Source organism: Hesperophylax consimilis, chromosome 7, assembly GCF_061612785.1.
Source record: "Hesperophylax consimilis isolate HC1 chromosome 7, BYU_Hcon_1.0, whole genome shotgun sequence".
In the NCBI taxonomy this organism is placed as follows: domain Eukaryota; kingdom Metazoa; phylum Arthropoda; class Insecta; order Trichoptera; family Limnephilidae; genus Hesperophylax; species Hesperophylax consimilis.
The window spans coordinates 22847555-22875458 of NC_142842.1; the positions used below are offsets into that span (position 1 = coordinate 22847555).

At 37.6% G+C, this 27904-nt stretch overlaps 3 protein-coding genes across 3 annotated transcripts; 1 reads left to right on the top strand and 2 right to left on the bottom strand.

The window, feature by feature from the left end:
• Positions 1-93: 93 nt before the first annotated feature.
• On the top strand, positions 94-10225 carry eIF3e (eukaryotic translation initiation factor 3 subunit e). Its single transcript, XM_089633327.1, has 9 exons — positions 94-293; positions 485-601; positions 862-1029; positions 2358-2480; positions 6465-6697; positions 7101-7235; positions 8541-8735; positions 8825-9059; positions 10104-10225. Exons 1-9 carry the CDS (start codon positions 198-200, stop codon positions 10128-10130), a joined length of 1329 nt encoding a protein of 442 aa, XP_089489453.1. The 5' UTR covers positions 94-197; the 3' UTR covers positions 10131-10225.
• On the bottom strand, positions 3280-5291 carry LOC149422494 (uncharacterized). Its single transcript, XM_089633326.1, has 2 exons — positions 4095-5291; positions 3280-3998 (listed from the first exon to the last, which is right to left on the bottom strand). The coding sequence occupies exons 1-2, from the start codon at positions 5246-5248 to the stop codon at positions 3689-3691; spliced, it is 1464 nt and encodes a 487-aa protein (XP_089489452.1). The 5' UTR covers positions 5249-5291; the 3' UTR covers positions 3280-3688.
• LOC149422495 (5'-3' RNA helicase armi-like) lies at positions 10220-23689 on the bottom strand. Its single transcript, XM_089633325.1, has 6 exons — positions 23399-23689; positions 22730-23217; positions 19454-19851; positions 18376-18531; positions 15331-17649; positions 10220-12569 (listed from the first exon to the last, which is right to left on the bottom strand). Exons 2-6 carry the CDS (start codon positions 22905-22907, stop codon positions 12231-12233), a joined length of 3390 nt encoding a protein of 1129 aa, XP_089489451.1. The 5' UTR covers positions 22908-23217; positions 23399-23689; the 3' UTR covers positions 10220-12230.
• Between the last annotated feature and the right edge of the window lie 4215 nt (positions 23690-27904).

Consider the following 27904-nt stretch of genomic DNA (forward strand, 5'->3'; position numbering starts at 1 on the left):
CCACTCTCTCCGTAATGTTATATCTTCACCGTCTTTCTGTGCTTACAAACGTTGACTTTGACGGTCTATGGTTATAAAAGCGTTCGTTTGTCTATGCTAATTAAAGAAACATAGAAAAGTGCGGATCGCCACCTCTTTGCTTCTCCGCCGGCGGAATGTGCACTTAATATTTACACGTTTTTCAAACGCTCGCCAAGATGAGCTATTCAAAGTTCGACCTGACTTTTAAAAATGGTCAATACCTTGACCGTCATATGGTATTTCCACTTTTGGAATTTTTAGCGGCGAAATACGTGAGTAATGGTCCTTATGTCAAAAACTTTTAACCCTACTTCAATTTTGTGTCGCATTATTTCCACACCTTATTTCATGTTTTTGTATTATCAGAATACGATTATTTATGTCTCCTTGTTATTGCAATGCTTTTGTTAACAGCCTATCCAGGTGATATGTGTATTTGACATTTGCCACATTTACTTTTCAGATATACGACAAAAATGAACTCCTCCAGGCGAAATTGGATATTCTTAGCAAGACTAACATGATCGATTATGTTATTGATATTAGGAAAATGCTATATCCAAACGAAGAAGTCCCTGAAGTAAGTACAACATTAATTCCTCTTTTCCGAAAAAAACAAACTTTGTTGGTCAACAACAAATTTGGCAATATTCATCTTATGCTAATGTACTTAGTGCTGCAAGATTTCTTGTCTGATCAAGAATGAATCTGCAAAAGTTTTTGCATTTCGAATTTAAATTATCTATGAGGGTAAGCAGTAATTAGTGAGATCCTAATTGATTACCAATTGTAATGCACACTTGTTCCAGATGGTAAGTCTATTGTTTGTTTTGGTTGCAGGAGATCAAGTCTCGCCGTAACATAATCCTGACGCAACTACAAGAGCTGCAGGATGCTGTGGACCCGGTGCTGCGCCTTATGCGGAGGGACGACGTCATGAAGACCATGGAGACTATGCGAGACTCTAAGATGCTCATCAACTACCTCACCACCAACAAGGAGTTTGAGGTAACCACAAACACCGCAGTGTAAACAATGAAACCACCATTATCTTTGTCAATCTTAAGTAAACTATTTTTACAATTTAAAGGATCTAACATAGAAATTTATAGTAAAACCACAGTAAAAAAACTTCATTGAACACTTTTTAAATTAACAAATTTACCGTTTTTAGGTTGGGGGTGTTGATTTTATTTTCTGCGAATTTTAACATTTTGTGGGATTTGACTAGAGCACTGTTGTGATTTGTAAATATGTCCTTCCCCTGGAGATTTCAGTCAAATAAGAAACTGCTTAAAAAGTGTTATCATTTGACTTTGAGATTTTTTCCTAAGCATGTGCAATACCTACTGTAGTAGATAATTATTTTATCGGTTCCATAAGTAGAAAAATGTACTTCCTTCAGAACCATTATTGTTTTATTAGGGTTCGAAAATATCATGAAATTTGTATCAAAACATCGATATATATCCAATGTAAAATTATGTATGTAAAAAAGAGATATTTATTTTCTAAAGGGAAATATCCTCCAAAAATATAATTTAACCCCTTGGACCTCTGGCATGTTCTGTCAGAAGTTCGGAGTATTTTCGCTTTGCAATAAAATTCTGAACCAATCCGAAAACTAAAAACTGGTTTTAAAAGGTGATTATTATAAATAAACATATCATTTAGGAAATATAAAAAATTTTAATGCAAAAATAATAAAAAAGTTTTAAAAATGGCTTACCTAAAGTTTTTTCAATTAAACACTCAATTAAAATGACTGATAATGAGAAAAAACACACTTTGTTGGACAAATGTATTATAAACATCATTGTCACCATATTTTTTTTAGTTTCATATAAAACAATTTGCTGACCGGGTATATCATCAAAATGACAATTCAACACACCTACAAAAAGTGGTATAAAGTCATGAAAGTGATGAAACAAAAAATAGGTTACATAGGTAACTATTAAACACAGTTTTTGTTTCATCACTTTTAATGACTATCACTTTTTAAAGGTGTGTTGAATTTTCATCATGGAACCGTAACGTAAATCCTCGCTTCCATCGCTGCGCCGATCTGGGCTATCCAGATCGGAGTGGGACGTATAAAGATGGAGGAAGTGGTGTCACGCCTCCAATGAGTTGATTAGATATCTCTGCATCTACTGTACAATTCATCAAATTTGATTTTCAAGTTCTGTGAAGGTTCTTTTCAAACCCGATTTTTATGTGAAAAACCCAGTTTTATTTTGAACTCATTGATTTTTAATTACATTATTACATTCTTGCTGAAAAGTGCCATTCCCATGGAATATTATTACTACGTTTTTTTTTTCTTTTTCCAGTTCAAAATAGAGATGATAGACAGCATGTACCGCCTAGCCAAGTATCGCTACGAGTGCGGTAACTACTGCGAGTCCGCTAGCTACCTCTACTTCTGCCAGCTGGTAATGCCGCCCACTGACAAGGTAATGCACATGCCACCCAGGGGGGTAACATCACACCCGGGGCAGGCACTATACAACCACAATTAATCCTGATTGGAAAACAATGCAATTAATTATTTCAAAAATACTCTACTCTGTTCACTGATGAAATGATTTTTTTTTAAATACATACCGACTTACTAATTAGTATCTTATATGCCTGTTCAACAATGGTATGGTAAAGCCAGCCTTAATCCTGGTTTAAGGCCTTTTTAACCGTATAAACTCTATTGTAATTAACCTCTCCAGCGTTTAGGATCATATATGACCAGATATCCACATTTTATAAAAGTATTTTTTTCTATAAGCGGAAATATGTAATTTTTTTAAGTTAGAAAGAGAAATAATAATTCTTTCCAGTTTGCCTCAAAAATTTATTCAGGATGCCATTAATAATCGTAACAACCGGTTTAACTTTAAAAATTATTTCTTATTTATTATATGAACGAGATAAAATTGAAGTTACATTTATCTTATAAATTCCCCAAACAAAACGAATGTGTTTTTGAAATATCGAGTTCTCCCAATTTTTCTACGATTGGAGTAAAAAATGAAGTAAAAATGTGGTTAGCGTTTTTGACAACATTTTTCACATTTGATATTATAATTTTATTATTTAGAATTAGGTTTATTTTAAATGCATACACCGGAAAGATAATTTTATCTAGTTTCTAAAACAGTATTTGTTTGTAAGGAAAATTTAAAAATTATATGTATATGACGCATTTGAAATACACAGAAAACATTGCCAACTGAACAAAAGTGTTGAAAGTACTGAAGGGTTAAGTCAAGTTTTTCACTGTTCCGACCTTACGTGCCGCATTATATTTACACTACGTTTGTTTATAAGTAAGGGGGATAATATACACCTGTGGGTTAAATTTCGAAAGAATAATATTTAGTTTTAAAAGTAATTTACTAAAAAAATATGTTGTGTTACTTCATGAAATTAATTTTATTTCATCTTCTGACATTGCTATCCTTAGTACTACATATTATTGATTGGGTAAAATATATAATGAAGTACATATCCATATTTACTAATACCAACCCATCTGCTCTGCATCAGTGTGTTGATCCATGTGATGAATAAAGGCGTTTCTGTCTTCAGATATCTGCAACCGTCATACAATATTAGACTCCACCTAAGTACAGTCCACCATATTCAATGCTCTGTCATAAAAGTTAGGTTAACCTACCTCTCCACATTTCTGGCAGAGCAACGTGCTGTGTCCTTCCTCCTTGTGCTGCAGGAGTGATTTTTGCCACTGGCAAATAAAGCCGCACAGTTCACACTGATGGACCATGTACCTAATGACCTGTTGGGGGGCTTCTAGCTTCTCCGAGTTGTCCGTGCGCACCGAGTACTCGGCTCCCACTTCCTGGTTGGCAGCTAGCCAAGAGTCTTCACAGCTTTCCACTTGGTTTCTTTCCTGTGTATCTGTGTTGCAGCTTCCGTCTGTTGCACTGCATTTCAGCAAGAAGTGCTCGTATTCATATCTAGAAACAGCTAATGTTAGTTCATTCTGAGTAGAAATGAAAAGCAGCCACCAAATAAACCCAGTAATTGCAATTAATTAAGTAAGTAATAATTACCTGTGAGTGTAAAGGTTATTCAGATTATCAAACTTTTCATAGCACACATTGCAAGCGTAGCACTTGTAGAGGGTGAAGCAATAGTGGTTAGTTAGCCAGACGCAGTCCTGACGCCAGTGGCGGGCGGCCCCTGCATAGCTGCTGAAAGTCAGCGTGCACTCAGTGCACTCGTAGTTCTTCTCTGTGCCGTGCGTCTTCTGATGCTTCAGAGCTTTGGGCACACTAGAGAACAGCTTCTCGCAGAACTCGCACTGTGTTAGAAACGCTATATGTGGTTTCTGTGCATGCTGCAGGATTTCCTTTACGTCAACTGTGCTGTCGGAATTCCTGCAGTTAGAGTGAATCAAATGTTCCCTGATAAGAGACTCATCAGGCCAAACCTGATGGCAGTTGGGACAAACCCAAGGTTTGCTCACTTTGGAGGCGATCTGCTTGGAGGTCATGACTTGGAAGGGATTTCCGGTCTCCCCCTCCATCTTCAGTTTGTGCTGGCGCATGTGGTACTGAAAGGAGGTGTTTTTGAAGAATGACTTGCCGCACTTGTCGCATACGAATGTTACCAAAGCAAGTCGGGCGGACATCGACTCTTCAACCTCCTTCTTGCGTGTATAATCCAATTTCTTGTTTAGGAAGAGAATATTTTCCATTATCTTCTCGTTATCTTTTCGTATCTTCTCCAACTTCTGATCTAGTGGATCATGATCAGCCTCATCTCTTCCTTGTAGAGATGGCCCCTCTTCACAAGATTTTTCTTTGCTATTTTCAGCTTTCTTAGATAGAAATTCAGTTATTTCATCAATTTTCATTTTAGATTTTCTCTCTGAACTGTCCCAAATTAAAGTATTATTTGCTTTCCACTCTGTCGAAAAGTGAGCATCATTTTGATTGTTGCCACTGTGTGAAGGACTGTTAAATAACGTATGTTTTTGTATAGAATCTAAATCCACATCCAGATCACTATTTTCGTTTATTTTATGTATATTCACATGAAGCTTTGGTTGTTTAACCTTAAATAATATCTCCCCATCCAACCATGGCCCACAAATGGTTTTGACCTTCGATTGACCACTTGCAATTTCTTCACGGAGGATAATTTCCATAAACTGAGTTGCTTTTCCCTCTTCATATCTGTTAATTATTAATTTTGCACTCATTATTTATCAAAAGCTGTGCATTTTAAACACATTATAAAAAGACAGTAATTAGGTTATCTTTCATTTACAATAAATGTTACATTCTTTTTTTCAAAATTTTCTACCATAGATAATGAATTATGTATGGTAAAAAAAAAAAAAAAAAATTAGGTACCTACTTACTATGTGTGCATAGTAATATAATTTATAATTATTTTTTTTATAAAATCTAATATCACTGAAATGTTGAAACTTATAATAATATCTTTGCAGACAACCAGAAGAGGAACTAAAGACAATATTTTTTTTGTTGGCTGTCAAAATATTTTCAATTGGGTTTCTTCATAATAATTGATACGATACAATAAATTGGGAAACCTGTGAAAAGTGATACACAAAAGGGTATTCTCAAAAGTTTGACATTCATAGAAGTTGTATTGTTTTGATTAGTTTAATTAATTTTTATTTATGATTAATCATTATTTTTAGAACTCAGAATGATCAGATAATATTTAATTGTTCGAAATGGAGTATAACTAACCATCACACTCATGGGTCATGACTCATTTTATTAAGAGCAAGAGTCACGGTACCAGCTCAATATTTTCGTACGGCTCACAAAGAGTCGATTCAATTGAACTACAGCTCAATTGGAAATCTGGGTGAATTCATTGGCTTTAAACCGCAGTTAAGCAGGTCGTATGTTTCCATATTAATATTTGGAGGTATGATATTAATTAAATCAAATGACTGAATTGAAAACCAATCACCCGGAAATCTCTATCGCTCTAGTGGTTAATGTCTATATATTGTAATATGACCAAGTGCACAGTGGAAGTGACCCAGAGACAGGATTGGAGCAGGACGCGGAGGACAGAAGACTGGAGGCAAACGGCGAGGCAACTGGACTGCCGCCAGTGGTGAACATTTGTGGAGGAGGTCAAATCCCACCCTAGGACGTAGCGCCGTGATGCTGAATAAATAAAAAAATTACAACAAATTATTATAAGCAATAATTAGTCCCCTGAAATATCCATACAAATTGAAAATATCTCCGGAGTAAAAATAAATGCCGTTGATGGGAATTGAACCTGCACCTTCTCATGTCCAGTTAGGTGGTCTGTACCACTAAGCTACTTACCTTTGTGCTATGCATAAAAAACCTCGTCTTATAAACATTAGTTTATCATTAAAAAATTATGGTTGTTTTGAATATGAATTAATTGTAATGTTGCAGAATTACCTGCCGGTGCTGTGGGGCAAGCTGGCATCGGAGATCCTGGTGCAGAACTGGGACGGAGCACTGGAAGACCTGAACAAGCTGCGTGAGTTCATAGACAACAACCAGTTCGCCAACAACATGCAAGTCCTCCAGCAGAGGACGTGGCTCGTTCACTGGAGTCTGTTTGTCTACTTCAACCACATCAAGGGGCGGGACCTCATCATCGATGTCTTCCTCCACAAGCCGCTGTAAGACCATTGTTACACTAGTTGAATTTATTAACGAAAGACAAACATTCCCGAGTTACGAATAACGAAGCGGAAATATTGCTTGTGGAATTGCGGAGAACTAGCAGCAGAGGATTTAAACCCATGAAGCCTAGATGCATTTGTCAACTCAGCCACCGACCGGTCAACTAGCTAGTCCAGATGGCACGTGACAGTTCGTAAATAGCAATAAATAAAAAATACTCATTTAGGTGGCTGAATGCTGTATGCTTTGAAGCATATGTGTGGTAAACCTTTGTATGACTGTTAAAATGTGGAGATTCGGAATGTGGAAATTCCTCTCGCCATTATAACTATAACAAATATCTGAATTCTATCCGGTCTATCACTGAAGCGGTGTATGTAATGAATGATTGGTTTCCAGGTATCTGAACGCTATCCAGACTATGTGCCCGCATATCCTGCGCTACTTGGCCACTGCCGTCATCATCAACCGCTCTCGCAGGAATGCGCTCAAGGACCTTGTCAGGGTCATACAGCAGGAGTCCTACACCTACAGGTGACTATCTCGCCCCTTCTTGTAATGAGGTGCAATATTAACACAGCTGCTTGGAGCCAGTGAGACTATGGCATGCCCAATAGGAACTTGAGTGAAAAATATTATGGGTTCAGGTTCACAAACTTATTTCGACCACCGCCCACTTTGAGATTTAAAAAAATCTAGTTCCCCTATATTTTTTAACTTACCTATTTACATTACCATCTGTTTGCGTATCTTAAAAACAGTTATTGCAAATATAATTTTTAAACTTGCATTATTATATGGATAGGATAGATAAGGTGTGACCCAAATTCCGCTCTAAAATGCTAATGAAAATAAAATAAAGATTGGAAATGTAACACGAACCGACCGGAACAAGAAAAAATTTGCAACCACTTGTTTACCTCATGTAAGTAACTGATTTCGTACTGAGCAAGTTAGAACAATTAAGATAATCATGTCAATTCATACAGGGTTGTAAAATTCGCCTTGTTTAACAAAAACTTGTTAAAACTTGATTGCCACAAACACGGCATAAACTGAAGGTGGATAATCCTACAGTTTTCCATACAAACTTTGAGGAAACAATGACGGTGGTAAGAAAGATATATTTCCATAACATTTTAGCGTTTTACTTAATTTAAAAACTAACTAACAATGTGGCGGATACCCACTTTTGCTATAAGGAAGTAAAACATAATATTATTATTTAATTTGCTAGATTCTGTTGGATTTTTATATTGTAGGATTAATGAGTCGTCATTTAAAAATGATTAAAAACCTGAGACACTAATAATAACACCCTGTGATTGGTCGGCGGGTTCTGACAGCACTTAAACTGCTACTTCACGGTCAGTCGGCCGCAAAAATAAATAAAAATACTGGAATACCTTATTGGGGTATGTTGTGAGACTGAAGTTAGTGGAGTAGGGTAGTACCTGGCTATTCAAACCTGGTCACAAAGCATGGCTAAAGGCATTTCAAACAACGTTTTAATTTCTGATCGGTGGTCTTACACCAGAGTGATACTGAGAGTATCTACCACTTAGGCCTCCATCAAAAACTTCCTATATTTCTTCTGTGGTGCCAATTCTTTTGTCAGTCGAGATTGATTGCCGACCACCAAGCTCTTATTTAATAAACCTGCAGGACAGAGTACCAAGAGACCTCACCTTAGGTGGCCGGATGATGTGGAGGCCAATACTGCAGCCTTAGACATGGAAACGGCAGAGAAATAGCATGAGACTGGCCAGAGTGGGGGGTTTCCTGAAGGCCCCAAAACTCTTCAAGGGTTGTACTTATCAGGATTGTTTTTGTTTGCAGGGATCCGATCACAGAGTTTATAGAGCACCTGTACGTAAACTTTGACTTTGAGGGAGCGCGGCAGAAGCTGCACGAGTGCCAAGCCGTGCTGCTCAGTGACTTCTTCCTAATCGCCTGCATCGACGAGTTTGTGGAGAACGCCCGCCTCATGATATTCGAGACCTTCTGCAGGATCCATCAGTGCATCAGCATCGGGTGAGGAACACTCCTGATAGACCTTGTCAAGAGAAACAGCATGGTGCCTGTGGAATAACTCATGTAATGAACATTTCCTTGTATTCCAGCATGCTGGCTGAGAAGCTAAACATGGACCCCGAGGATGCAGAGCGCTGGATCGTGAACCTTATCAGGAACGCGCGGCTCGACGCCAAGATCGACTCTAAGCTCGGCCATGTGGTGATGGGCACGCAGCCCATGTCGCCATACCAGCAGCTCATTGAGAAGATCGACTCTCTGTCAGTGCGCTCCGAGGCGCTAACCTCCCTTGTGGAGAGGAAACATAAAGCCAGGAACCAAGATGTAAGTACAGACTGCATCAATACTGCGTATTGGACGATAATCTCAGTATGTATTTCCCCGCCTACCTCATCCCCATCTCCTTCACCTCCCCGTTACCGTCAACTTTGCAACTTACCCCTGTGGATGCCATGGTCCTACTGGCTCCAGATGGTTAGGAGCTGTTGGGGCTCTTATTCGGTATTGATATAGATATATTTGAGGTCAATGGGGAACATTGAACACCCAAGATATTCCTAAAACTTACTAAAAGAAAATAAATTTAAAAAATCAGTCAAATATTTACTAAAATAAAAATAATTAAATAATATTTGCATAAAATTTTTTATTATATTACACTTATGACGGGTTGTTTTACAGAATTTGAACAATTCATCAAATTCCATTGATGATTTTCAAGTTCTGTCAAGGTTCTTTTCAAGATCTGTTATTATGAATATCATCATTTGCACGTTGTTTTACATAACTGAAATAATAGCAGAACTTGAAGAAAACCTTCACAGAACTTGAAAATAAACTTTGTTGATTTTCAAGTTCAAATTTGCCCTGGTGAACTTCATAAAAGGGACCGGGTTACTGGCAAGGGAATGAGGTAAAATGGGAGATAGTACAATGGGCCTATGGCCTAAGTGCTCGCGGGGAACGTAAGTAAACCGCCTCCGACTTTAAAAAAAAAAAAAAAAGTTCAAATTTCATATATCCATTACTGGCCGGCATTTGGATGCATTCAGTGCATTTCTTTCTCGATCCTGGAATCTTGAAAGATTGATGGTATAATATACCTTGGAGAGTTAGTCTGTATCCCTCGCATCAGCTAACGCGACGTTTAATGAGTCGCATATAACGTACATACATACAAACTCCTGTAGGGCGAGTCTCATTTAATATCATGCCACTCATTTAACGCGGATTTAATCTGCGGTTAGCTGACGCCAACAATACAGATTACGAAATCCTTACCCTAAGTAGTAAATCGTCAAATTGTCATTTTTTGCACCTATGAATCTCAAAATTACATATGACTGACCTATTTACTTTTCATTCCAGATACGTTGGGGAACACAAGAATTTTGAAACAAGACGCCAATTAATTTCATCTCTTATTTGGTAAACGTGAAATAATTTTGTGAAGGTTTATAACAAAAATTAAAAAGATTGATCACATTGAACATATTATATTTTATTTATTTTCTTCCATTTTTATTTCTTGCAAAGATAACACTTCTGACTCCTGACTACGGCTTCATACAAAGACAATTTTTTTATTCAAAACATTAAAATCTTATCCTAGACCTTAAACTACCAAAATAATATACTAATATATTTTACTAATGCTTCTTTTCATTTTAAAAATGATGTTCACATTATCAAATCACATTTTGTTAAAATTAAGAATATACTTTGCTAGAAAAACAACAGCCATAGTAAGTTATATTAGTTTGACACTCAAATTAAAAAATGTATTTGTACTTGAAAGCATAAAAATATAAAATTAAATAAGATGTGATATTTCCATAAATAAAGTGGAACCCAACGAAAAGGTTCCACAAAAGAAGTTTTGTTTTTTTAGGTTCCTTTTAACTTTATAGGAGTGTTTCACTGAATACACTTTTAACAAAAACCACATTTGCTGCCGATATTGTACTATGATAGATTTAAATTGCCATAAGTTCTACGTAGAAACATAGTTTTGTGAAAAATCAAGTGGGTACGATTTATAAATTTATATACAATTCAGGAAAAATGGATCAATCAAAATAAGGTGAATGATTGTTGAAAAACTCCCATTGGCAGGAAAGGCAACAAATGTGTTAATATGGTGTAGAAAAAAAAATATTATGTGAAAATAACATTTCTCATTTAAAAGTTACAAACATCGATATAGCTAGACCGCAAGCTAAAGAAGATACGCAAATGCACGTCTCTTGCCATGCGCAGAAAGGATGTGATTTATTAGTAGATCACTAGCGTTTGTTGGTGGCCTGCCACACCGCACTTCATTCCGGGCAACGCTAGGAAATGGTTTTATTTTTGGTAGAACTAGCAAGCAGTGTCACCAGTCTTCAATCTCTTGAGTCAGACACGCGCACAGATGACTTTTGTCACTTTCAAAATCCATTTCAGTAACTAAAATGTCGGGTTCGCACCTACATATACTGCAATGAATTTTGAAACTGTTGCCATGACAAAGGTCGTCCGTGTGTGTCTAGATTTACATCACAAACATCATAAAAAATTCTTAACCTAAAATATTATACAAAACTTAAAAAATCACCCTTCGCTGACTTTTTCCCAAACAGGTGGAGGAAGTTCAAACGGATAAAAAAAAAAAACATTAAAGGAAACTAAAGTACTATTGATCTGTGACAATGGATCATTCCATATTTGATAATACATTTAAAATATGCTGAGAAGAAATTAGTGTCTGTTTAAGAGAAAATAAAAATGGCATATTTATTTATAGAAACTGAGAAGTGGTTGGATAAAATGATGTAGATCAGAGGTTCCATTGTTATACTATAGATTCTAAAACATTTTAAAGTTGGGACTTTTCGCGGGGGTTAAAAATAAAACAATATAAATTCTCCATCTGAGACAACAATGCAGGAAATGGAACTGCCTAAAAGGTTTTCTATATAATGTTTGCACATTTTTGGTCTTGCATCGAACAAAAGCTATAATGTTCCTTTTGCCAAATGAAAATATGCAAGTCAATATATTTTGGCATTGCGGCGGGAATTGGACCCTCAAAGTCAAATGCATAAGCCATACTCCACAGAGGTTGTCTTTCCATAAATAGTAAAACCCTTATACGGATTATCCATCCTTGTAGTCAATGAGGGAACTCAAGTACTAAATGAGCCCAAATACAAAACGGACTCAAAATACTAAATGAGCCCAAATACAAAATGAACCCAAATACAAAATGAACTCCAATAATAAATGAGGCCAAATACCAAACGAACTCAAATACTAAATGAGCCCGAATACCAAACGAACTCAAATACTAAGCATAACAATATGACAGTTGTGCTTTAATGCTGATCACAACTTGTTCAAAAGCTGAAACAGTCCTACAATAGGCATTTAACGGAGACCTCTCAAATGACAAAAAGGCTCTTAAATGGATATTTGATGACAATGTAACTTTTGAATTTCAACCTAAATGAACTATCAAGGATCAATGAACTCCTTGGGCAGCTCACAACCCATGTAGCCCCCGTGCTCCACGGCATACTTGATGACCTGCTGCCAATGGGGGTCCACGCTGAGGAGATGAGGATTCCCGAAGATCACCAGCAGCACCTGGGCGCGCGTCAGGCTCACGTTCAGGCGCTTGGGGCTGCGCAGGAATCCAATGGACTGGATGCGGTCAGTGCTCACTATTTCCTTGGAGGAGCGCACGCATGACATCAGGATGATCTTCCTTTCCTGTCCCTGGAACTCCTCGACAGTGCCGATCTTGGGGCACTCCAGCTCCTGATCCGCCATTAGCCAACGTAGGAATCGGATCTGTAATTTAAATGCAAATTATTATACTTTATTAACCTTCCTGTACCCAAGATGGCAAACGATGCTACATGACTTCTTTCCTCTTTAACCCGCAGGAGTTGGCAAGAATATTCAATAAATAAAAATACATTTTTATTAAGGCTAACATATAGACAATACCGCACAAGATAAAGGACATTTTGGTTATTGTGTTCAACAAATCCAATACATGGAAGTAATATCCGAAGGAAAATGGATGTATAAGATCGACACTGTAATTGTGGGTGGGCACAATTCTTCAACACTGCAAATGCAGGGCTTCTAGGGGTTAAGGGGACGGCCGGCGTGGTCTAGTGGTATACGCTTTCGACTACAGATCCGAAGGTCGCGGGTTCGAACCCGGCGTGCGCAAATAAATTTTATTTGATTAATTTGTGTTATTTCACAATTAATTCATTTAAAATAATATATAGTATATTTGCGGCACGTTCCAGAGTGGAAGATACTCTCAGTATCGCCCTGGTGTAAGACCACCATTCAGAATTGAAACGTTGCTTGAAATGGCTTTAGCCGTGTTTGGTGACCAGATCTGAATAGCCAGGTACTTCCCCACCTTCCTCTTCCCCATCTCCCTCCCCTCCCCAATACCCTCAGCCTCACAACATACCCCAATTGGGGATGCCATAGTCTCACTGGCTCCAGACGGGAGCAGTTGGGACTCTTGTGCGGTAATACTGTAAAAAAAAAAAAAAAAAATAAGCTTACACAACACCGGCCTTTAATTAAAAATTTCAGCCATTCCTAAAAAATATATTTTTACAACTACACAATTCCTAATTTTTTTACATGTAAACAACATCAATTAGACAAATATACAAATTAGCCTGTCGTCCGATGGGTCGGTAGTAAGCAATCGACATAAACCAAATGCTGTAAGATCCTGCGCAGAAAAATTCCACACTGAACTGCGCTGCAAACCATTACCTCACTACAGCGAACTTAATTTTCTGCACACGGTCTTGCAACATTCGGTTCATGTGATTGCTTACCGACCCGTGGGGATGACAGAATTAAACCCATAACACATTTCTTCAGTGTGGTTTTTACAGTGTGGTATTGGTCATCAACATGCCGTAAGATCATCTGCCACTTTTCCAGACTCCTGGAAAGTTTCTTATATCAGACCTATTTTCAAATCAGGCAATAAGTCGAACGTAGAAAACTATAGACCCATATCGATATTATCCTATATTCCTAAAATATTTGAGTCAATAATCACGAAGAAAATCACACCTATCTTTAAAAATGTACTGATCGAGGAACAGCATGGATTTAGATCTGCTAAATCTACTACTACTAACTTACTATCCTTTACCAATTCCATCGTCAATGGCCTAGAAGATAACTCACAAATAGATGTTCTATATACCGACTTCTCTAAAGCTTTCGACAAAGTAAACCACTCAATCCTTAACTATATGCTATCGGTATTAGAAACCCCTTGCTATCATTCTTTAATTCTTATTTAAGCAATAGAAAACAAAGAGTTAAATTAAACAACTTTGTGTCTACTATTATTGAAGTAACGTCCGGCGTACCTCAAGGAGCACATCTAGCACCGCTTCTTTTTAACTTGTTTATAAACGACATTATTAGTATTTTTTCTCATACACGCTTTTGGCTTTTTGCGGACGACAATAAAATTTTAAAGATAATAAAAAATCACGATGACTGCCTTCTTTTCCAATCGAATATCGACTCTTTCAATGATTGGTGTAAAATTAATTGTTTGAAACTAAATGTCGATAAATGCAAAATTATGTCCTTCTATAGATCAAAAAAACCGATTGTCTTCGAATACAAACTTAATAATATTTGCTTAGCAACTGTTACATCTATTAAAGACCTTGGTGTCTCTCTTGATAGCAAGCTTTCTTTTCGGGATCACATAACTGCAATCGTTAATAAATCCCTCAAACTACTTGGTTTCATCACTAGAATCACTTCGGACTTCAAAAACGTAAATACCCTTAGAACTCTTTACTGCTCCTTGGTTCGCCCCCATCTTGAATATGCTTGTGTTATTTGGTCTCCTTTTTATTCTGTCCACATTCGACGCATTGAATCTGTTCAACATCGGTTCTTAAGAGGGATTGCTAGGAGGCTAGGTTTAGAAAAAGGCAAATACTCATATGATGAAATTGAACTAACTCTAAACCTCTCTCCTTTGGAAGTCCGTCGGGAAAGAAATGACCTTTGCTTCTTCAAAATTATAAATGGTATTATTGATTCACCTACTCTACTGCAACTCATTCCCTTCAATATCCCCTCGCAAAGACTCAGAAATGAACTGCTCTTCCTCAACCATCATTCGACAAATTATGGATATTATTCACCATTGTCCAGAATGTGTAGACTGGTCAACTCAAGTCAAAACCTTAACTTTTTTGGGATAAGTCTAAATGATTTTTGCCAGTCGCTAAACAAGTGACGGAATATTATAAGTGTCCTGTGGTCCTGACCCACGGCGTATTCTTGACTTGATTCGACTTGTCACTTTATTTTCTTATATTATATCTACCATATGTCTTTGCTTTTATGTACCTTTGTCTACTCCTATATTTTTCATTTTACTTTATTCGTGTTATTATTTTATAATTTGGATGATGTCCGTTAATAAATAAATAAATAAAGATCAAGGTTGGTTAATAAGAGGTTGTTTGTAACAATTATATGTGTGTAAGTGGTGCAGAGTGCATCTGATAATATGAGAAATACACACCTGCTGAATGTAAGGGGTGATGATTCCAATGTCATCTGGCTTGAACTTCTTGCGGTAGAGTTGGGCCAAGAACATCACCACCATGGATGCCTCATGACGGTTGAACCACGAGGGGCTCTCTTCTGCCTGCACATTCTCTCCACGTATTCCGTGGAACACCAGCCCAGGATACTTCTTATCCACAGAACAGTTGAACATGGAATGCAATGTCACTATCATGTCTCGGATCCAATCATCCTCCTCGGACAGTTGGCACCGCAACGAGCCATCGTAAAACATGTCGCTGGGCAGCTTCAACAGCTTGGGTATACTCCGGTAGTTGATGATGAGGCGGGTGACCAAGCAGGGGTTGTAGCCACACAGATCTCCCTTGAAGCCTTCCATGTCCCGCTGATAGGGGAAGGCATTCAGAAGGCGCTCTAAGTAGGACTCCGCCAAACCCGTGCTGGCAGCTGCAGTGGACATGACGATGGGTCCCAGCTGCATGGGGTCTCCCGCCAGCACCGCTTGCCCACCCTCCTTGTTCAGGAAGGCCAGCACAGTCATGATCTCAGGCTCCGTGGCTTGACCCGCCTCGTCCACCACAATGTGGGTAAAGTGTCCCTTTTCAAACCCCAACCGATACATCGCACCTATGGTTGAACACGTACCGACGGTTATGCGATGACGACCGATGTTGGACTTCTTGCAATTTAATTGCATTCCATCTTTTAAGACTTTGTGTTGTAAATTATATGTGTTAGCTGTTTCCAGGGCAGTATCGATAGTTCCACAGTACGGCTTCAGCTTCTCGGGAGTGTTACCTTTCATAGCAATGTAGTGCGCCAAGACCCTCATGACCGTGCCCACCATAAACTTGCCAGTGTCCAGCAGCCGCTCCATGAACAGGTTGGCGGAACTGTTGGAGGGAGTGGCAATAAGGATTCGGGCATCCGGGAGCAGACAGTACATCTGCATGACGGCCTCCACCAGGGTGAGTGTCTTGCCAGTTCCGGGGGGGCCGAAAACTACGTATGGCAGTGGGCGGGCTTCTCCTTGGAGAATGTTCTTTACCGCCCTCTTCTGAATACTATTCAAGTTATGATTGAACCACTGTATTTTCCTTTCCTTCAAATCTGTAATTATTCTTTCTTCTACATCCAGAGGGTCCACAATCATCACCTGCGGTGGTTTTGCGTGGATTTTATCAGGAAACAGAATTTCTTTATCGAGGTCTTTCAGAGCTTGATCAATGGCAAAATGCATTTTAATGAAATTGGAGCGACTGAAAGAGAAGTGGACGGTGACGTCTTCACCATTATATGCTTGGTGGAATGCTACGGCAAACTTCAGATAGACTTTAGTACCTCCAATCTGATGAATTATCCCTTCGTGCAGATGGGCACGCTGGTCCCGGTGGCTTTGCACCATGGCCGCATCTCCCGGCATGATGGAGGGCCGCTTTTCCGTCAGCCCCTCCACCTCCAGGCACAGGAACTCCCCCTCGCGCGTCATGTAGGCTCGCTCCAAATCATATGTCAGCATACGTAGCTGATAATCCACCTCCTCCAGATACAGCATCGTATGGAACTTGTATTTGTAATTGTCCACGCACAGATCTTCTGCCAGAGCAGGGAAAGCATCTTCTAAGCGCAGGGGCTTGTGTTCCTCGTCATAGTATTTGTAAACGGATTCCCAGAGTCTGTCGGGTATGTTGTAAGGAGGCACACGAATCGCTATGAAGTTGGGTGGTTTTTTCATTCTGATACCACGAATGCAGTTCATGTTACCCTGTTCCTTGTGCTTAGCTGAGTTTTTCTTACTTTTCTGTGTAAAAGAATAATTCTTGGAGGCAATATCCATATTGGGCACTTTGGACCAAGTATCAGGATCCACTACATATATTTTGAACACACGTTTAACAGAAAATTTGTTGAACGTAAAAACGAATACTTCTTCGGAGTACCCGAGGAAAGTAGGGGAACATCGGAATGTAATGTGGAGTTTAGTGTCAGGCTTGATGAGTGCATCATTATCTGGAGCACGTAAGATGCTCAGTTGTGATTCGCTTCTTTTGACGTGGAAGGCGCTCCTTTTCAGCGTGTATGCTACGGCGCTTCTATTGTGCACTTCTACATTCAAGTCTTTGGTTTCTCCGATGCTCAGAGTTCCAAAACTAACATCTTCCGTCACATACAGTCGGTATTGATGTTCATCTTGTGAGACCATGTTTTCATCCACCTTCAAGTGGCGCTGTGCCGTGACCTTTTCCACCGGGCATACCCTGATGGCTCGCCATCGGTGTTTTCCTTGATTACTCTCTAGGGCATCTACAGTAACCTGCAAACAAACATCTACTATACTATGTGTACATACAATATAACAAGGAAATTAATCATAACAATGTAGAATACAACCGACTGAAGATACTCAGTCAGTGGCGGCTCGTGACTTTTGAGTGTACTAGAGTGCTAATATTACAAAAAAATTGCATTATTGATGTTGTAGCTGAAAACGATTATTATTTTTATAATTCGTTTTTTGTATGAAGATTTTCAGGAAATTTCAGTATGGCCTTGCGCCGCACGGATTTCCTGAAAATATTCATACAAAAAATCGATTTTTCGAAAAAAAATAAAAAATCTTTTTCGGCTACAACATCAAAAATGCAATATATTTTTATAATATTAGCACTCTAGTACACTCAAAAGTCACTACCCGCCACTGCTCTTAGTATCGCCCTGGTGTAAGACCACCGTTCAGAGTTGAAATGTTCCTTGAAATGGCTTTAGCCGTGTTTGGTGACCAGATCTAAATAGCCACGTACTCCCCCTCCTTCCTCTCCCCAATACCTTCAGCCTCACTACATACACCAATTGGTGATGCCACAGTCTAACTGAATCCAGACGATTGGGAGCAGTTGGAATTCTTGTACAGTATTTACATTAAAAAAATTGAAAACAGTGCCATAGAAATTATACAAATATTATAATGAGTGTGGCACTGAGGCACCAATGTACAGAGATGATAACTACAGTCTACAGTAGAAGCAGGTACTCTACTTACGACATCTTTCACTTTGGGGTTGTAGCAATGACAGGCAGTCTTGTTGAAAAAGATTTCACCATCGATAACCCCCACCTGCGAGGTGGCGTCCCACGAGGTCACCCGACCCTCAATGATCTTGGTCCGCAGCGTTTGGATCTCCAGCACCCCCAGGATCTTATTAAAAAAATAACACAATATTAATACAAAAGAAACCTGGGATTTTAGTGATTTATTTTTTTTGGGTATTATGACGTGTTGTGCTTCCTCCTTTAGCCAACTTTTCGGATAGCATTACAATGTCCATCATCAGGGTAAGGCTGATGCATCTGAGTGAACTCCCAAAGAACAACTATGACGAACAACACTCACTTGGATTACAATATTACTACAGCTTGAACAGCGCGCTACTATTCCGTACTAAAAAATACACCAATGGGAATTCGACCCAGTGCGGGTTCCAGAACGCACAATGAAGCTAAAGTCTGTTTCGAACAGTGCTAGTACATATATCTGAAAGCCAAAATTTGTTATTCAAGTGCATCGCGATGGCATCTTTGAACGCGGATCCGAAAATTTACGCATTCGGATGAGCATGTGGACTTAGAACTTAGGCACTTACGCAGATATATATTATTCACAGTTTTAAAAATATTACGCGCATTGCTATTTGCTTTATTGTATCAAGCAAATGATTACACATTTTATTTACTTGTTCCTGTATCATCTAGAATGCACTGATTTTAATTAACCTGTTATTTTCGTATTTAAAATGACTTTATTCAATGGACATACTATTTCTTACGATTATTTTTAAACTTCATAGACAAATAATTTTGCTAATTCTTTTGGAAACATCTGCAGTCTTTTAAAATGTTGCGACTCCAAGTATTCATTAAGAAGAAAATCTGCTCCCAAAAATCTGATTTTCTCTCCTTTTTTAAATCGCTTTAATGCCACTGCTGATGATGGCAGGAGCGGTTCTATAAATATATACCTACAAGTTAATACGTTTTGGGTTGGAAAATCTCTAAGGAAAAGTGGGCTGTTCGGTATTCAAGAATGAAACAAGTCTTTTAATAAATTGAAAGGGACGTACCTCTCCGGCCTCTCCGTCTTCCGTTACTTGATACTTGACGAGGAGCGAGAGCCAGTCACCCACTTCCGGCACAAAGGAGGACTTTACCGTGTCCAGGCTGAACCTCGGTGCATTGTCCCCCAGCAGCACCAAGCGGCCTTCGCGGCCGGTTACCATGGCTACGGCCATCTTAGTGTCCACGTCATACCCCGTCACGGTCTTGCTCAGCTCTTCCACATCCAATAAGTCGTCCACTTTGGACAGTATCTTCACAATCTGGGACTTGTGGACCTCGTCCTGACGATAGCACAGGTACTCCACCGCGTCTCCGCTCTTCAGGTTGTTGGGCCGCTCACAGGTGCTCGAGAACTGAATCCCATCCAGCATGCCGCAGAGGTTAGAAAACAGTTCCACCTTACCTAAATATTCAATTAATCTTTACAATGCTGGCCTTTTCAACACAATAGGAAACACTTCCTTGCAAATAGAGTAGTGGATGCATGGAACAAACTTCCAGAACATGTCATCGATGCTACTAATACAAACCAATTTAAAGCTCGATTGGATTATTATTTGGAGGAACAAAAGGATTAACTAATTTTTAATTTAAAACAACTCAATTACTGTTAAACTTATTGTGAAATCAGATATGAGTGCATCAGCAGAATGCTTCTTGCTCATTAAATAATAATGATCTATCCCACCACGCAGCATGGACACAATGTATGTGTGTGTTTTCATGAAACTCCATGGATTACACATGCGACATCCGCGTATTAGGATAACCCCCAATGTATTACATTGGGGTTATCATATTATTATAAGGTGTTTGAATAAATAAATAAATATGCAACAGGCTTGTAGATCAGGTTAACACAGATGCATTCTAGAAGATTTGGAGAGCCAACGGAATTGCAAACAGACATTAATTTTGAGGTTAATAGTAATGTTTATAACACATTTGTCGAATAAAATGTGGTCAATTTCAAAACTTTTTTATGTTTGCATTCAAAATTTTAATATTTCAAAAGTTGCATGTTTATTCATAAATATAGTATGAAATAAAGTCACTGTACGTGTCTGTCTGTTTGTACGCTTAGTTTTTCTAAATTACGCAACAGATTTTGATAGTGTTTTCATTTTCATTTAGAGAGAATTTCTTCCTGAAGGTTTATTATAAAAGTCAATGTTTTTCCAAATCATTCGAAACCCCGAGAAACACCGGGTGAAACAACGTATTTCATCACCTTTTAAAAACACATCAAATGTAGTATTAATAATAATGATGTGTTTTTAATAATGAAGTGTTATTAACTTTTTCTATGCGTCATAAATTTGTATCACTTCGTTCACACGCGGGGCTATTTATCATCAATCTAATTTATGACTTTAAACAATAATCACTCATGGATTTTAAAATTTGTTTTAAAAAATACGTCGCTTATGTCTTGAATTATCTTTTCAAGTATAAATAAACAATCCGAACATCAATGGGACTTGATAAAAATTCGAAGTATATATTCATAATGTAACTGATACGGTATGCCCGGGCGGCCATGTTAATATTTCAAGGATAACGATACACATGCATAAACATACCGGAGTAGAGCTCTTCAACTGTGGTGCGATGTAAGTGGTTGATTTAGGGTGCGATGTCGCGTTTGACTGGATACATGAAATATTGACACACTTAAAAAGGTTCATATAATAAAAAAAAACTACACTTAAATTTACAAAAATAATGAAATAATTTTTCTGTTATTATATCACCGTAAATATGTATCACTTAATATATTTTTTCATTGTGATAAATTTTGAAACAGTTCTCAACGCATAACGGCAGAATCATGGCTTTCATGTATTTCAGCAGCTTCGCAATTATTATCGACGTCACTGTCACTTATTTCAAATTCTGAATCTATTTCTAAAGTAGCACCAAATATTTCTTCGTCATTAAGACCACGTCCCGACATTTTGTATTTTGGCAATAAAAATACTTTCAAAAATTGATAAAAAGTCAAACTTGTACAACTTTACACTTGATTTTTCACTAAAAAAAAGTTTTAACCACGTATCTTTATTTGAAAATAATCTAACACTGACGAAATTTTATATTTCTTCAATAGTTTGAATGAATGTATGTAACTGAACATATTTTAAAATATGATAAATCAGATGAATGTACACTGTAATTAAAATAGTTCATATCCACGAAAAAGCAAACAATAATTCGATAAAACAATGTAATCTACACGGCGAGCGTCTCTGTTTGAGAATCTTATAAAATGCGCCTGCGCAATAACGTGTGTAAAGACGCGGGAAGAATTCAAACTGATTCATTTTTCGCTCCGAGTTGGAAGATCCCTTCAAATCTTTGTATCGATGATTAGGATACGTATTATGGATAAATATCGTAAGATGTCAGTAGTGTAAAGATGTGAGATTTTTTAGGAGTATAAGTTTTACCGTGCTCAAGCATGTTTCATACCCATAACGCCGAAGAAACTTTGCGTCGCACAGATGTGCCACCCGCGTACAGGGCATGTACAGTGCGTCGCAGGCGTGCGTCTCCCGCAGGGATAGGGTTAATAATGAAGTATGCCATTTATTTGGATATTATTGGAAAGCAGAAATACACACAATTCCTGACAGATTATGCCAGAGGCCTGATGGGTTAAGCTTTGTATGATAATTTTGGTAAAGGTTACGAATTCCGCTTCACGGTAAATATGGAATGTTTACTTTGAATTAATACTTGAATTTAGTTTTATTATTACTAAAAGTTACTATGTTGGGGAACCTTTAATAACGCCTGCTCGCGTCCCCTTTAGAGTTATATCCCAGTTTTCAAGTAGTTTGTGGGCTACGCTAGGTTTGTATAGACTGGTTTGTGATTTAATTCTAATACGATATTATGAATATAATCCAACTCTTGATAAGAACATAGTCGCCGTCGGCTGCGACTATAACGGAGCAGCATACTAATTGACATATTGCGTAAGTGACTTAATAAAAGAAATTAAAACTAAAAGTGCGTATTTTTCCGTCTCCCCCGACATAATAAATCATGTTTTGAATTGATAAAGCTATATCCATTTATTTGAAAGTGAAATATTGCGTATTAAGAGTGAAGCGGAATAAGAGAAAAATAATATAATTTTTGTTGTAGTTTTTAGGAATTAAATCAGAACCAGTTAGTAGCCGAGTGGGCAATTGGGTCGGTTATCAATGTACAGTGTCGCACTTTTCATACTAATATTGTCCATTTTTTATCAGGATTGGGAGATCAAAACTTACCTATTCTTTTAACACATTGCTGGATCATATCGGTAGTGATAGGCTCCAATTCATCCGGGTTACTTTCATTGCTTTGAATAGCTTCCATCATTCTCACCATTGTTGCTTCCAAAACCTTGGCTTCATCTTCAACGGGACTACCCCAAAGGTAGTCTTTAATATATTTTAAAGCCTGCATTTTGACTGCAAATTTTACTTTAAAATGAATACAAATACAAAAGAAATATTGAATAAGATAATTTGAGTGAAAATGTCTTTTTATGATACAAGTAGTAGTAGCTTTATTTCAATTAGAAGCCCTTGTCGGCATTTTCAAATTGCCAAGCAGTGCCATTCAAATAGTCTAACTCCTTCCTCATAGACTGCATTCTTTTCTGGTGAGCTTCCTTCTGTGAAAGCTTGAGGGATTGCTCTATCTTATGTTCGTATTTCATGTAAGTTAAGGCGACATCATTGAGAGCGCTGGATGGGGGGTTGGACTCCGTCACCTGAAAAACAATAAAATTTAAGCCTTTAGGAAAGAAGATGATAGAAATAAAGAATAAATAAAAACAAGGGTTTATTGTAAAGCCAACGATAATCAGAGTGTTTATTATCACGTCTCAGCGCTCGATAATAATGTTAAGAAACAGCCGAACACTTCACATTGCAAACAAGATAAACCTTTACCTCAGTTTCGATTTGGTTTGGCGACGACAACACTGATTTGGTAACGTTTACAGAACTCATGTTGATAATCAGCTTTGAAAGTAAATCAAGAAAAAACGATTTTACCTAAGGAAAACAACGGTTTTTCCTGACACAATTCCGGATTACAAGACACAAAACAAGTGCATAAATCACAAGTGCTTCGCCCATAAATAAACCATTTTCGCTTCGCCAGACTATAAATTAGTAATAATTAACTTTCCAAATGCGCCAGACATAAATAAACTTAATAAACCACTCACGATATGGGAAACGGATAGAAAAACAAAAATTATTTTTGTTCTATGGAATTGTCTATTAGTTCGACAGTAGCGATGGGCACAATTTGGCACAATTGTTGAATCATCGCTGGCTTAGGGCCCGTTCCCACTTCCGTTTTCAAATCGGAGGCGGTCCCGTTTTAAAAACGGATGGCCAATGGCCCTGTTCACACTACCGTTTTAAAAACGGACCATACTCTACGAAAAAAAATAATTGTCGATTCAACCAAAACATTTTATTTGCTCATTCTTCAGTAGACGATCGTGCGCAATGGACGACGATGAAGCTCTTGTTGTCATGTGGTACTTATTAAAAAGAAGGAAAAAAGTGAAAAGAAAATTTTGGGTTCACCCAATCATAGCAGAAAGATTTTCTGTAGGAACTTTCCAAGTGTTAATTGGTGAGTTGAGAAGTGATGAACTAAAGTTCTTTAATTATTTTAGAATGTCTATCACTTCCTTTAACCATCTACTGGAACGAGTTTCAGAGAGCTTAACATATCAAAATACAAAATTGAGAGAGTGCATCTGTCCTGAAGAAAGGCTATCGATATTTAAGGTAAGAAAACAATAACAACTCAAATATTTTTAAATATGTGTTTATTACACGTACGTTCCGTGCAACGTGCAGCTCATTTAAGCTTTAAAATAAAGAAATATAAAACTAAGTAAACTTTAAAAAATAAAAAATAAATTTTGAAACAAGTTGATAATTTTTATACAAAAAAGTTGTGTACACCAAGTATTTTGTTTTTATTTAATTAAAAATAAATTATTCTATTATGTTGACTACTGGTTCTTCCAGTGGCGGTCCGTGAGTTTTCAGCGAGTTAGATTGCTAAGATAAAAAATACGACATTATTGATGTTGTTTTAACTGAATGTATAGTTTTGTTTTCAACCAAAATGTGTGTAGGTATAAAAAATCTTATTACGAAAATTTTTATTTTTAATCTGATCATTTTCAGCTACAACAACTCAATAATGTCGTATTTTTCAATCTTATCACTCTAGCTCACTGTAAACTCACGGACCGCCACTGGGGTCTTCTAACCCTGCAATTAGTTAAAAGTCTTTAGTTAAATTCATCAAAATTTAAATCCGTACTATCTTGACTGGTGTTATTAGATAGTTGAGACAATACAGAATGAGTAGGTGATGCAGCCGGTTGATTTGTGGTTTGTTTCCGTGCATAATATGCAGATCCCGCAGGCGGCTCGTTCGGTTGACAATTCAATTGATATTGACACTCAGAAGGTGTAGAAGACGGTTGTTCGATGGTTGGGTTTTGTATATATCCGTGATTTCTTGGTTGCGTGTTCCATACATAATGTGGTGAGTAGAATTTATCTTCACGTTTCTGCTTAATTTTTTGAATTAACGATAACACGCCTGCTTGAAGCTCTAAAGTTTCATCAACATCGAATGATGTTACGGCCGGTAGAACCCCTTTAAAATAAGAAAGCATTGGATGTTCTTCTTTCACACCTAGCCTGTTGTCCAAAAACTGAGACATTTTTTCATCTACGTTCATTTTCTTCTTTTTAGAAGAACTTGGTAGAGAGTCTTGCTTTCTCGGTGCAGACCCATCAGAACTTCCTTCAAGATTATATGGGTTGTAACCCGAATCATTAGTGCTGTGACGTTTTGAAACAGATTCATGGGTAGTTTTAGGATTAATAGTTTTTTGCAAAAAGTTCATTTGTTCCTTATAAATATAAGGCCTTTTGAATTTTGCCGCTGCTCCAGATTTAACATTTTTTTCGTCTCTGTGTGCTCTCATCCATCCATCTCGTAAATTATTCCACTTAGCGGAAAGTAATTTACCTGCAATAAATAAAAGTAGTTTTAACTTGTGTTGCACCTAATATACGGCTGTGTACATTTCTTGTTATTTTTATTTTACAGATATTTAGCATCGGGATGTTCCTACAAAGAACTACATTTTAACTACAGAGTTGGTGTGTCAACCATTAGCAAAATTATTAATGAAATGAGTAGCATTATCTGGGACACGATAGGCAAAGAGTTCATAATGTTGCCTGATACTGAAAGTAAATGGGAGGACATCGCAAAAGGTTTTGAAATAAAAACAAATTTTCCTCATTGTCTCGGAGCGGTTGATGGGAAGCACATAAGAGTTGTGAAACCAAAAAATAGTGGCTCTATGTATTATAACTACAAACATTATTTTTCCTTCATTTTACTTGCCGTAGTTGATTCGGAATACCGATTTACCTACGTGAGCATTGGTTCATATGGAAAAGAGTGTGATTCCTCGATATTCAAGGAGACTACTTTCTGGCAGAAATTGGATGACGGTAGTTTGAATATACCAAAGCCTAGACCTCTTCATGATAATATGGAAAAAGATTTTCCCTTCGTACTTATTGGCGATGAAGCTTTCCCGTTGTCAAAAAATTTATTGCGACCTTTCGGAGGCACTCATTTGGATGACAAGAAGAAATTTTTTAATTATCGTTTAAGTCGAGCCAGGAGGTATGTTGAATGTGCTTTTGGTATGTTAGCCAATAAGTGGAGAATACTACATCGACCATTGGATGTCGACCCAGAAACAGCCATCAAAATAATAAAAGCTTGTACAGCATTCCACAATTTTGTAAGAGAAAGGGACGGTCTTAATTTTGAAGATATCCAGTCTGCAACCCCAGTGGAGCATCCGATGCGTACACAAACACACATTACTCGTGGTGGTCCTACTGCAAATAATATACGATCAGAATTCGCCGACTATTTCGTTTCTCCAATAGGATCTGTATCTTGGCAAGCAGCAGCTACACACACAAAATAAAAACAAAAAAATAACAATTTTAAGAAAAGTAGGTACTTACCAAAATCTTTTCTTTGTTTTTCTTCTAATTTATCAAAATCCGGCATGAATATACAGCAAACTTCTCGCCAAGCCGATAATTTTAATGAATTATTTTTATAGCCTTCTGTCGTTTTATCCCACAGCACAACTCTTTCTTCAACCAGTGGGATTAAATTTTCGGGATTTATTTCCTTACCCATTATTATAGTTTTAATTTATTTACAACAAAATAATCAAATACAACTGCGAAGCGTGCTTGCTTCCTTGCGACTGGAAGCGGGCGGGGAGGGGTCGGGGTGTGAGAGGGGACTCTGCCGGAACGAGTAGACGACAAGTGTGAACAGCTCCATACAACACTATGAGCGAGCGTGTTCCGACACGATTTGAAAACGGACGCGCTGCGTAGGCGAGCCATCCGACAAAAAATGTCGGATCCGTTTTCAAATCGTGTCGGACAAGTGTGAACAGCTCCATACATCCACTACAGCCACTAGGGCATCCGTTTTGAAAACGGGACCCGCCCCCGATTTGAAAACGGAAGTGGGAACGGGCCCTTACTCGAACTTTTTGATCATCGAAATATTTCGATTCATTTTCATGGACAAATCGATTCTGTCAAAAATCATCACACAGTCCGAGACAATCGTTTTGAAAATCAATCAAAACCACAGCCAGTGACATCACTGGTCAGAATTCACTCGAAAACGTAAATCGATTCCCAACTTCGAGAAACGTCAAAAATATCTCGAATTGCTTGACAAACGAGATATTATTCCCGTAATACATTGTGTTACGTACTACCTAATAAGATTCGATATCCACTGGGAACTGGGATTACGCAATTATTCTTTGATAATTTTTCAAATGTTTAATTAGGATATTATACACCAACCGAAGAAGCTTTGAATATAAGAACAATTTGTTTTTTTATTTTATTTTCGAATTTACGACCCCCGTGCATTTAGTGTTTGTAAAAAATGGCATTCTGACTTATAATTAGTTGGAAGTTTATTAATAAACATAATTTGTTAATTCTTGCAGTGCCATTTTTGTGAAAAATCTCTTCGAGGGGCTCCATAAAGAATCTTAAAGTTGAATGTATTTTAAAGTTATGTACGTATTTTATGTGAAATCGGCCTGAAATATAAATATTATATTCGGTATTGTTTTATTGTCCAGGTTTTTATGTCTGTGGGGATGAAATGTTTTCACTATTTCTTCGATTGAAGAATGACTTCACGGAATAATGAGAAATGTTATAAAATTTCAAATCTCCAGTAGAATTATTCAAGTACATACAATAACATTATGTATTTAGAATTTCCTTATAATTCGAAGTAGATCCGAAACTTATTTGTATTATTTATTCAGTTTA

What these genes read in the sequence shown, in the direction of transcription:
- eIF3e (XM_089633327.1), top strand. Translation starts at nt 198, where the DNA reads ATGAGCTATTCAAAGTTCGACCTGACTTTTAAAAATGGTCAATACCTT. An exon ending in CAAACGAAGAAGTCCCTGAA is followed by an intron (nt 602 to 861) that starts GTAAGTACAACA and finishes TTTTGGTTGCAG; the next exon opens with GAGATCAAGTCTCGCCGTAA. An exon ending in GTCTTCCTCCACAAGCCGCT is followed by an intron (nt 6,698 to 7,100) that starts GTAAGACCATTG and finishes ATTGGTTTCCAG; the next exon opens with GTATCTGAACGCTATCCAGA.
- LOC149422494 (XM_089633326.1), bottom strand. Translation starts at nt 5,248, where the DNA reads ATGAGTGCAAAATTAATAATTAACAGATATGAAGAGGGAAAAGCAACT. An exon ending in AATAACCTTTACACTCACAG is followed by an intron (nt 3,999 to 4,094) that starts GTAATTATTACT and finishes AGCTGTTTCTAG; the next exon opens with ATATGAATACGAGCACTTCT.
- LOC149422495 (XM_089633325.1), bottom strand. Translation starts at nt 22,907, where the DNA reads ATGCAGGCTTTAAAATATATTAAAGACTACCTTTGGGGTAGTCCCGTT. An exon ending in GCAATGTGTTAAAAGAATAG is followed by an intron (nt 19,852 to 22,729) that starts GTAAGTTTTGAT and finishes TTGAATATTTAG; the next exon opens with GTAAGGTGGAACTGTTTTCT. An exon ending in AAGACGGAGAGGCCGGAGAG is followed by an intron (nt 18,532 to 19,453) that starts GTACGTCCCTTT and finishes TTTTTTAATAAG; the next exon opens with ATCCTGGGGGTGCTGGAGAT.